This window comes from Haemaphysalis longicornis, unplaced genomic scaffold (assembly GCF_048455015.1).
Source record: "Haemaphysalis longicornis isolate Haplotype H1 unplaced genomic scaffold, Haemaphysalis longicornis Haplotype H1 scaffold_1, whole genome shotgun sequence".
In the NCBI taxonomy this organism is placed as follows: Eukaryota; Metazoa; Arthropoda; class Arachnida; order Ixodida; family Ixodidae; genus Haemaphysalis; species Haemaphysalis longicornis.
The window spans coordinates 32,189,962-32,200,476 of NW_027526203.1; the positions used below are offsets into that span (position 1 = coordinate 32,189,962).

The following is a 10,515-nucleotide window of genomic DNA, read 5'->3' on the forward strand; positions in this document are numbered from 1 at the left end:
AACGTCTTAACCCATGGGCCAATCGCCATACGTTTCACACGCTTGACCACATCCTGTCCTGGCCCTACACGGTACAGCGATCTATACAATGGAACGGGAAGTACGGAATCAACGAGGTCATTATACAATCTTTTACGCGTCACACTAGATAAGTACTCTAGCGTGAAGCGTGCACGCAAAAACATGGTGGCTTGTACCACCTCACGGAAGTAGCCTTTCGTTGCGCCAAAAGATAAAGCTGACGTTACAACAAAATCAGGAAGCGCTCTGGCCAACTTCACCTGAAACACAGTGCGCAAAAAGGAGTCCTTCACATCCCGAAGAAACAAAAAACGATTTACCACTTGACGCAAAAACAGATGCGATAATGACAGGCCACCAAGACGCACGCGCCGAAACAGGTTCGTACGGCTTGTTCTCTCCCATGACGACTCCCAAATCAACATAGCAAAAACTCGGTGCAAGGCCTGTACACGTGCCCGCGAACAATGCAACACCTGTAGAACGTACCACAGTTTGCTAATTAAAAACACATTACACACTGATGCCCTAGCAAATATTGAAAGTCCGCTTCCCTTCCATTTCTCGGCCTTTTCACGCAATTCGACTGTTTGACTGCGCCAATAAGGGTCGCTGTCTACATAGTTCTCGAGGGGCACTCCCAAGTACTTCACCGGCGTCGTCTGCCAGCTGATACACTCGAAAACACTAGGCATACTGTCCCACTGGCCATGCCAGAAACCAACACATTTCTGCCAATTAACACTACTGGCACTGTACTTACAAAAACATTTCAAGGTGTTTACAGCAATACTTATGCTTCTCCTATCAACAAAAAAAAAAGAGCAATGTCGTCAGCGTAAGCTAACACCCGCACTTCACACGACTGAAGTTTAAAGCCTTTGACGTCTTTGCTCCGGATTACACTTAAACAAAACGCTTCAATGTAGAAACAAAAAAGCAACGGAGACAATGGGCAACCCTGACGAACGGCACGTTGAACAGGAACGGGTGCGCCGATCGTTTTGGTAATAACAAGCCTAGTAGAACACCCAGTGTACGCCATGCGCACACCATTGAGAATAACAGAACCAACATTCACGTGTTCCAACATATTTAACAAAAGTTCGTGCGACACCTGATCGAAGGCTTTAGCCATGTCTACCTGGAGCATTGCCAAAGTCCCTTGCATGGCGTCACAACACTCCAGAACACTTCGGGCAGTATGAATATTTGTAACTATCGACCGCCCTTTGATCCCGCACGTTTGATGCGGCCCTACCAGGTCCTTTATGACAGTCTGTAAGCGGCCTGCCAATATTTTCATTAAAACCTTATAATCGACATTTGTCAGACTAATAGGACGATACCCAGGGATCTGCCTGAGTTTCGCAACCTCCTCCGATTTCGGTATAAACACAGTGTGCGACACGAGAAAAGAAGGTGGCAGCACACCTTTGTGGTACGCCTCAGAGTAAACTCTACATAGGACCGGGCTAATGTCACCCTTAAACGCCTTGTAGAAAGCAGCGCTCAGGCCATCAGGGCCCGGCGTCTTCCCTGGGCTTAACTCGTCGATAGCGCCGCGTATCTCTTCTACTGTAATATCTCTTTCGAGGTGCGCCATAACTTCCTCGTCTAAGCACGGTAACAAAGACGTAAACTCTTCTCTAAACTTGACGGCATCGACAGGATGACAAGAAAACAAATTTTTATAAAAGTCACAAAAACAGCGCTCTATATTAGCCTGGTCACTATAAACCACACCTTCGGCTTCAATTTCCACTATCGCATTTCTGCGCGCATACTTCTTTTCCGCGCTGAACGCTCTTTTAGTCGGCGCTTCCCCGTGCAAAAATCTCTCAGCTCGTGCGCGCACAAGCGCACCCTCATACTTCTCTTTATCTATTACTTCGAGCTGCGCTTTTAATCCTCTAATGTCATCCTTCAACGCCCCGGGCGATTCACATTCTTCCTTAAAAACGTCCAGGGTACTTCGTAACCAGGCTTCTCTTTGCTTCTCGTCGTGTTTGATTGCGGATGATCTTTCAAGGGCCTTTAACTTAACTTCTTGTTTGAAGAGCTCCCAATTGAGAGTAAAGTTAACGTTCTCTTCTCCACCGAAAAACGTCCGTGCGCATGCATTAACGGCCTCAGTGAAATGTTCATCCTGCAGCAGCTTGTTATTAAGCTTCCAAAGCCCCCAACAGAACGCGTTGCCTGGTTTTACCATTCTACCAACGGTTACGGTCACAAGACAGTGATCGCTGAAGGAAACGGGGGAAACTCGGTAGCTATCACACTCCGGCAGAATCTCTGACGAAACATACACTCTGTCGAGACGCGCATGACTGTTGCCCTGGAAGTGTGTATAGCGAACGGTACCGCTACTGCCAAGGCTATCGCCCACATCTTCCAGCGCGAAGTCAGCGACGATATCAGTTAAAACTATCGTACTCGCATCGCGGAACCTTGTCGAGCTACTTTTGTCTTGCGCAGAACATACGCAATTAAAGTCGCCAAGTAAAATAACGAGCCTCTCCGTATCGCAAAACCCGCGAACATCCTCAAAAAAACCCTTCCTTTCCGCTGCCTTTGTGGGCGCGTACACACAAATCAAGCGCCATTCGCTTGACGATAAAACAAAATCGCACACAACAAAACGCCCACACTCGGACGCGGTGACGGTCTCTAGGGTTGCCCCCAAACTCCTTCGAACCAACAGGGCAACGCCCGCAGACATCCCGACCGCGTGAGCAACGCACACGTCGTACCTCGACGCAAACGGGCGCACCATACGATCTGTCTGCTCCTCTCTCTCAACCTTCGTTTCTTGTACCGCCACTAAATCCAGGTCCTGTTCGGTCACTAAACGATACAACTGATTCTGCCGTCTCCTGTCAGCAAGCCCCCGGACGTTAAGCGTGGCAATACGGATTGGCGTGTTTAAATACACCAGGTTAAGAGAGAAAACAAACAGACCCGAAAGCATTTATGCTGGTACATTTGACAAATGAAAAAAAAAACACAACACCGTAAAACGACGAAAACAGCCCCCCCCCCCCCCTCCCCCCATGGAAAAAAACAAACGGATCGAACTTGAGCCCGTTGAGAGAGCTTCACTTGACGCTCGTACATACAAAACACCCCAAACCCCCACCCTGAAACGAAGGAAGAACTCTTCGACGCCCAACACACCCCCCCAAAAAAACGCGCAATGACCGCAAGGAAAACCCTTCGACACCCGACACAGAACCAAAAACCCACGTAATACAACTAACGAGCTTAAACCCATGACTAGAACACGCCCTGCACTTTTCTTGCTTTTCAAAGACACACAAAGAAAACTTAAAAATACTTTTAGCAGTCCGAAAACGAAGGCAAGGATGGCGTTCTTACGAATTCTTTGTTGCCATGGGTCCTCTGTCGTAGGGCGTGTTGAGCTTCGGCTTGAAGCTCGAGCGCCGCGACGTGGGTCCCACACTCACCGACCCCACCGCTACGGAGCCATCCCCCCTCCGCGTTGTCCGACACTGTCTTGACGCGGCCGCTTGGCCACAGACTGGTCCTGGTCGCCAGTTTTCAAGTCGACGCCCTCTTGGGGGGCGGGAGTTTCCAACGCCGCAAACTGACCCGCCACGCTCACCGGGCTCTCACCGTCGCCGTCGTACGTCAGCTGGTCTCCTTCGTTGACACTTTGCGCAGGTAGCACTACGACGGCGGCTGACTCCTTCACCTCAGCGCTCTTTTCAGGCGGCGCGTCCTCCGTCACCGGGTCTCCTCCGCCCCCTGCTGCAGCCGCCTCCGTCTCCTCCTCGTCCATGATGTTCTCCGTTCGGTCCACATCCCCCACCGGTCCGGCCACCTTCGCGTACGTCCGCACGCACTCGTTCGCTTCGTGACCGAAGCGGCGGCAGAGAGTGCAGCGCGGCACCTTGCAGTCGCGCCTCGTGTGCCCCGTGCCAGAGCAGCGAAGGCACTGCGGGGCCCTGCCGGGCACGACCACGAGCGCCTGCTCGCCTGCGACACGAAGCTGGTGGGGCAGGTCCTCAGCCCTCACGCCCGCGTTGAGCTTGAGGGTCACGGACCGCGTCGTCGAGCCCTTGTCGTGGACGCCTTGAACACGCCAGCGCTCCCGTGAAACTTCGCTGACCCTCCCGTAGGGAGCCAGCGCAACTCGTACGTCGTCCTCGGTCACGTTGTAAAGCAGCCAGTGGAGCTTCAGCCGCAGGTCCTGGTTGGCAGGGTCAATGACGAGGCAGTGTCGACCTTTGACGTGAAGCTCCTTTGCTTCCAAGATCTTCTTGACGCCTAGCTCCGACTTGAACGTCACCGCCCATACGTGACTCATTTGGAACGCCCCCAAGGCAAGTACCTCAGGGAGCAATTCCAGCCGAGCCAAAGTATCGCGGAAATCTTCAACGCGATACGGGCGCGCACGCATGTCACCGTGCAAAAAAACGGTATTAAAAACAATACGTCCTGTAGGCAATGTCGGCAACGAAACTTGATAACAATCGTCCTGAGCAAGAAACCTGTTACCGCGGCCGGGAACGGCCGCATTAACCGCTCCTGAGGAGCCCTGCATCCTGCGTCCGTTCACTGTGGTGGCCGGAAGCAGAATCCACTAAGCCACGGACGCGACGCTGATATAAGTGTTAGTAACGCGCCTTATATCTTTAACGCATTCAAACTACGTCGTCAGCGGCGTGCGTTGGCGACTCAGCGGCGTTATAGCGGCTTGATAACTGCGTGGTGTACACGTGATACTACAAACCCGATGGAAGAGATGGAAGAGAAGGCGGCGAGGCGGTGGGCTGCGGGGGCCGAGCGCAAGCGCCGCAAGCGGGCCGACAACCGTGCATTCGCACTTTCACATTCTCCCCCTCGGGGAAATGCGGGGGAATTTTTTTTCCTGCCCGCAACTCTGAAATCACTGCGGTGTTCCACTAAGCAGGGACGTCGCTATTCCTGTACACACGTGTGGTACGCCTTAGCCACACTGTATTCGTATAGTTCCCCGACGTGGGACAGACGTGCTGCGTATCTTTGTATGAAGTATTCGAAGGTACAGGCAAGGCACGGAATTTGCTATCGAATTGATCAAGAATCTTTGAGTAGCACTCTGATTAATTCCGGACAGCAACGGTTATTCGTGAGTTATATGGACATGGTAAACTGATTTCGCAATTCTAAAAGAAAAATGTGAAGAATCTGCAGAAAATACAATGCAAGATAATTAATTGTATGAAATCGCGATGCTACTTTGGCGTCAAATTTTCCTGGCATGCTTGCACCCCGAGTTACTTTGTATCAAGTAACTCAGAGAACATCAAGTAACATCAAAGAGCTCTGGCTTGCACTTACGTGTGCCTTCGTGTTCATGTGCTTGAGTGTGAGCGAGTGTATGTGTACGTGTGTGCATGTCCGTGCCTGCGTGTGTTTGTGGGTGCGTGTGTGCATGTGGGCGGGTGCGTGCATGCGTGCGTGCGTGTGTGTGTATGCGTGGGTGCGCGCTTCTGTGCGTGCCACCGGAATATGGATGCGTCATCGTAGCATTATCAGGTACAGGCCCACCCTGTAAAATGGATGTTGTCAGATTAACGCGTGTGGTACAGATGTATTTACAAATGTATTTACTGTGGGCGGAGTTGATGATGGTTGGTGTTTCATGGCGTAAGGCCAACGAGGGCAAAGAGCGCCAGAAAAGAAGTTATATAATGAAGCGAAGTGATTACCACAAAAAGGTAGGTATAAAAACATGTAAATCGAACATAGTAAAATCAATTAAAGGTAATGGTGATGGCTGGTGTATAGGGCCACATTTGATTATGCGTGATATGAGATAAGGTTTAAAAGAAATCGCGCCAATCCACCCCGTGAATGTGGTTGGAAAGCAAAGCTGTAAACGGCACCCATAACGATTACTCATGCGACGTTTCTTAAAATCACTCACATCACTCTACAAATAGTAAAACCAGAGAGAAGTGAAATGCACTTAACCACACCATTTATTACTTCAAAGAGATATTCTTGTTAATGTTACATCAATTCATGATGCATGAACGGTATTTGGTTGAGTTGTATTGGAGTAGAAAAAGTGGAAACTTTTTTTTTTATAAAATAAAATCACAAAACGACAATGAGCATGGCTGGTGTATAGGGCCAGATTTTATGATGCGTGATAGGAAATGAGGTTTAAACATCCCCCTCGCGAGGGGCACGATCAAATGCAGAGCATTTCTGCGGGGGGCGCGCCTGCAAGTCGTATGGATTACGTATTGGTTGTTGTTGTTGTAATTGTTGTCTTCCAGCGTAGACATTGTCGATGAAGTCGATGGTGAAACGTGCCGTGAACCCCCTGCCGCGGCTATGACGCAACGTGGAGCGGCTATGACGCAACGCGGCGCGGCTATGACGCAACACAATCCAACACAATCCACTTTAATCCAATCCAAGCCAATCCAATCGAATCCGATCCAATGCCCCTCGCGAGAGAGTGTTATAGCGCCGAAATCGCCACCACGCGAACGCGTGATGCTGACGTCACGATCACGCCACAGATGTTAGCGACCGCAGCGCGCGCGAACCACATGTGGTTTATGCGCGAACCGACCGCGGCGAGAGAGCGCGATGCGAGCGCCCCCACCTGTTCTTGCGCGCGAACCTAACGCGGAGAGAGAGGGTGTTGCGCACGTCCCCACCTGTTGTGCGCCCGAACCGAACGCGGCGAGAGAGGGCGTTGCGAGCGGAGAGAAGGTGAGGAGGACGCGGGGGAGAGGGCACACCTCTGGCCGACGGTTGAATGAGTCAAGGATATAAGGCACGTTCGTAACCTTCCGTTCTGTGTCGGCTTTGTGGCTCAGTTGGTAGAGTACCGTGCACCTTGCCTTCCGCCCGCAGTGTCGTAGGTTCGAAACCTGGCGCCGGCAAATATTATTTTTTTATATAGTGTGGGGGGAGCGATGCGGACGCGGACTACGGACGCCAACGCGGGTGACATCGTGAGTTACTGAAATGCTCTGCATTTAAAAGTAAGCGCCAACCCGGTGTTAGACGATCTGACTTCTCCGTCTCTGCGCCGCGGACGGAGGCGACGAGACTTGCGGCTGAGAAGGAGGAGGAAGAAATACTTCCGTTTAGATATCTGAACGGCCCAGAGTGCAGCCTTGGGGAGTGATTCCTTCTTCTGTGGGGCCCATATGCAGTCCGCGCGGCCTGTGTTCTGTCCACCCGCTGTAGCTGGGTAGGCAGAGAGGGCCTGTACAGCAGCATCTCCCATTGCTCTTGTTGGGTAGTTGACGGAAAGAGAGGAGGGTGCTCAGGGCTAAAGTCGCACACCCCGATTACGGGGCGGAGTATTCCTACTTCTGAGAAAAGTTTACATTCAGCGTCGTAGCGATTCGGACGCATTACGTGTAGACGCGTAGGCTGTGGGAAGGAGCCCGGATTGTATGAGCCGTAGGGTTCTCTCTGGAAAGGTCAGGGTAAGGCGAAGGTACGGTATGTCTCAGAAGGTGATAATGCTGGATTATCTCCCTGGACGTGACAAGCGGGTGACTGTCCTCGTGCAGCTCCATAGCACGGGAGGTAAAAGCGCAGGCTTGTTGGGTGGGCGTATTTGCTGCCCTCCATTGAAGCGTGAGGCGGTGTCCAGATGAGCTGAATGGAACCGTTTGGGGAGTGGTTTTTTAGCACGCACAGTGCAGGTCAGGACACCCAACCCGACTGGTAATTCCAGTAGGCTTGCTGGGAATCGGTGACTACCCTCCGAACCCCTGGTTGAGTGAGAGCCAAGGTGATGGCTGCCTCTTCTGCTGCCGTCATTTGTTGGGTCCTAAGCGAGGTAAACGCAAGAAGGTTGGTTCTGGAGGTATCCACGATGATGGCGTGTTGCTGCCCTCGATGTAAGGAGAAGTCTGTGTAGATAACTGCATGAGCCTCACCGAGGGTGGTGTTTAGCGCTTGAGCCCGTGCTTTTCGTTAACGCTCGTCATGTGAGGGGTTCGTATTTCTAAGCAAAGGGAGCATCTTTAGTTTTAGTCGCCAACAGTCTGGCAGTACGTCAAGCAGAGTGACATTCTGGGCTGCCCAGCCAATCTGGTGAAGCATGCGGTCACCCACAGCAGTTCTGAGTCGGACCTTGTGGTTAGAAAGATGGCCTTCTATCAGCTCTTCCACCGTGTTGTGAAGCCCCGTGCTAAGCAGCCTCTGTGTGGACGCACTCATGAGAAGACCAATGGCCTGCTCAACCGCCTTTCTAATCATTATATAAAACATCTCTATGTCTTCCCTTTCGAGAAGAAGACGGGGGGCTGACCACATGGTTTTTAGACTTCTGTGAGGATAATGTACGCACAACACTTAAAGAATCAGTATAAATGACAGATTTCGGAATTCGACTTAGAACAATATGTTGAACTACCAGAAGTATGCCATAGGCCTCTGCCGTAAAGATACTTGTATTTCTATTCATAGTTCTACAGCCATTAAAGGTCCCACCATGCGCAGCCCAGGAAACAGTTGTAGCAGTTTTTGAAGCATCCGTATAAAATTCAGCACACTTATATTTGTACTGCAGGGACAAGAAATGTTGCACGATCGCGCTTCTAGGCACTCTGTTTTTCCCGACACTTATAAAAGATACATCACATGATATCGGGCGAAGCTGCCACGGTACTAGAAGTTGATGATGATGATGGTTGGTGTTTCATGGCGCAAGGCCAGCGAGGGCAAAGAGCGCCAGAAAAGAAGTTATATAATGAAGCGAAGTGATTACCATAAAAAGGTAGGTATAAAAACATGTAAATCGGATATTGTAAAATCAATTAAAGGTAATGGTGATGGCTGGTGTATAGGGCCAGATTTGATTATGCGTGATATGAGATAAGGTTTAAAAACTTCACATCTGACAAATAATCAAACACACGTTTCATAGAAACCATGGCATCGTCACCTAGAAACAGCGATGGGTGTAGTGGGATATGTTGTCTGTAGAGTTCTCTGAAGTGTTTGTGTCGTGTTGTGTGAAGTGCCTTGCATGTTATTAGTATGTGGACTACGGATAGGCCCTCCCCGCACCTGCTACACAGGGGTCTTGGAGATCCCGTGAGCAGGTGGGAATGTGTTGCATGCGTGTGGCCTATCCGTAATCGAGCCAGGGTAACTTCGTTGTGTCTGTTGTGAGTATCCGTGGTGTATGCTCCCAAGAGTGGCTTTATAATGTGTAGTTTGTTGTCAGTCTGTTGATTCCAGTGCGCTTGCCATGTTGTGCGAAGGTGTTGTCTGATGTGTGATTTGAGGTCGGTGTAGGGTATTGTTGTTATGTCAACTGTTGTTGTAAGGGCAGCAGCGCCCGCCATTCGGTCTGCGGTCTCATTACCTGGAATTCCAGAGTGCCCTGGCACCCAGCACACGGTCACCTCAAGGTTTAACGCATGCACAGTCATAATAGTACTAATGAGAGTATTGACCACATGGTTTTTAGACTTCTGTGAGGATAATGTACGCACAACACTTAAAGAATCAGTATAAATTACAGATTTCGGAATTCGACTTAGAACAATATGTTTAACTACAAGAAGTATGCCATAGGCCTCTGCCGTAAAGATACTTGTATTTCTATTCATAGTTCTACAGACATTAAAGGTACCACCACCATGCGCAGCACAGGAAACAGTTGTGGCAGTTTTAGAAGCATCTGTGTAAAATTCAGCACACTTGTATTTGTGCTGCAGGGACAAGAAATGTTGCACGATCGCGCTTCTTGGCACTCTGTTTATCTCGACACTTTTAAAAGATACATCACATGATATCGGGCGAAGCTGCCACGGTACTAGAAGTTCAGTAGAGGAGGTTTTGATGGTGTCTGAGAACATGACATCAAGTTGTGACGCTTCTTCTCTTACTCTGAAAGCGAAGGGAGCAGAGACTGATGGGCGATTAGTAAGAAGTTGAGATATTGATGTATCATAAAAAACTGACGTAAAAGGATGGTGAGGCATTGATGAGATTTTAAAAGCATAAAGCAGGTCTGTGTAGGCTCGCTGACGTTCTAGGCTCCATTTGTTGCACTCTACATACAGACTTTCGACTGGACTAGTCCGAAAGGCACCACACGACAAGCGGAGCCCTAGATGAAGCACGGGGTCCAGCATTCTGAGGGATGTTTTAGTGGCTGACCCATAGACAACGCTACCATAGTCCAGTCGTGAGCCTATCAAGCTGGTAAAAACACGTAAAAGAAGTTGTTTGTCAGCACCAAAAGAAATGTGCGACAGAACCTTCAGGATATTCATTGTTTTTAAGCATTTATGTTTTAGTTGTTTTATATGTGGGATAAACGTGAGCTTTTCGTCAAAGATTATACCTAAAAACTTGTGTTCTTTCTTGACAGGAATCGAGACACCATTGAGATGAATGTCTGGATCCGGCCGGATGCCACGCCTCTTGGAAAATAAGACACAAGTGCACTTCCCTGGATTAAATTTAAAACCGTTGCTGTCTGCCCAACCA

At 49.8% G+C, this 10,515-nt stretch overlaps 1 protein-coding gene across 1 annotated transcript; it reads right to left on the minus strand.

The window, feature by feature from the left end:
• Nucleotides 1-3,168: 3,168 nt before the first annotated feature.
• On the minus strand, nt 3,169-4,619 carry LOC144163516 (uncharacterized). The gene has a single exon (XM_077694412.1). It carries the CDS (start codon nt 4,586-4,588, stop codon nt 3,500-3,502), a length of 1,089 nt encoding a protein of 362 aa, XP_077550538.1. The 5' UTR covers nt 4,589-4,619; the 3' UTR covers nt 3,169-3,499.
• Nucleotides 4,620-10,515: the final 5,896 nt, after the last annotated feature.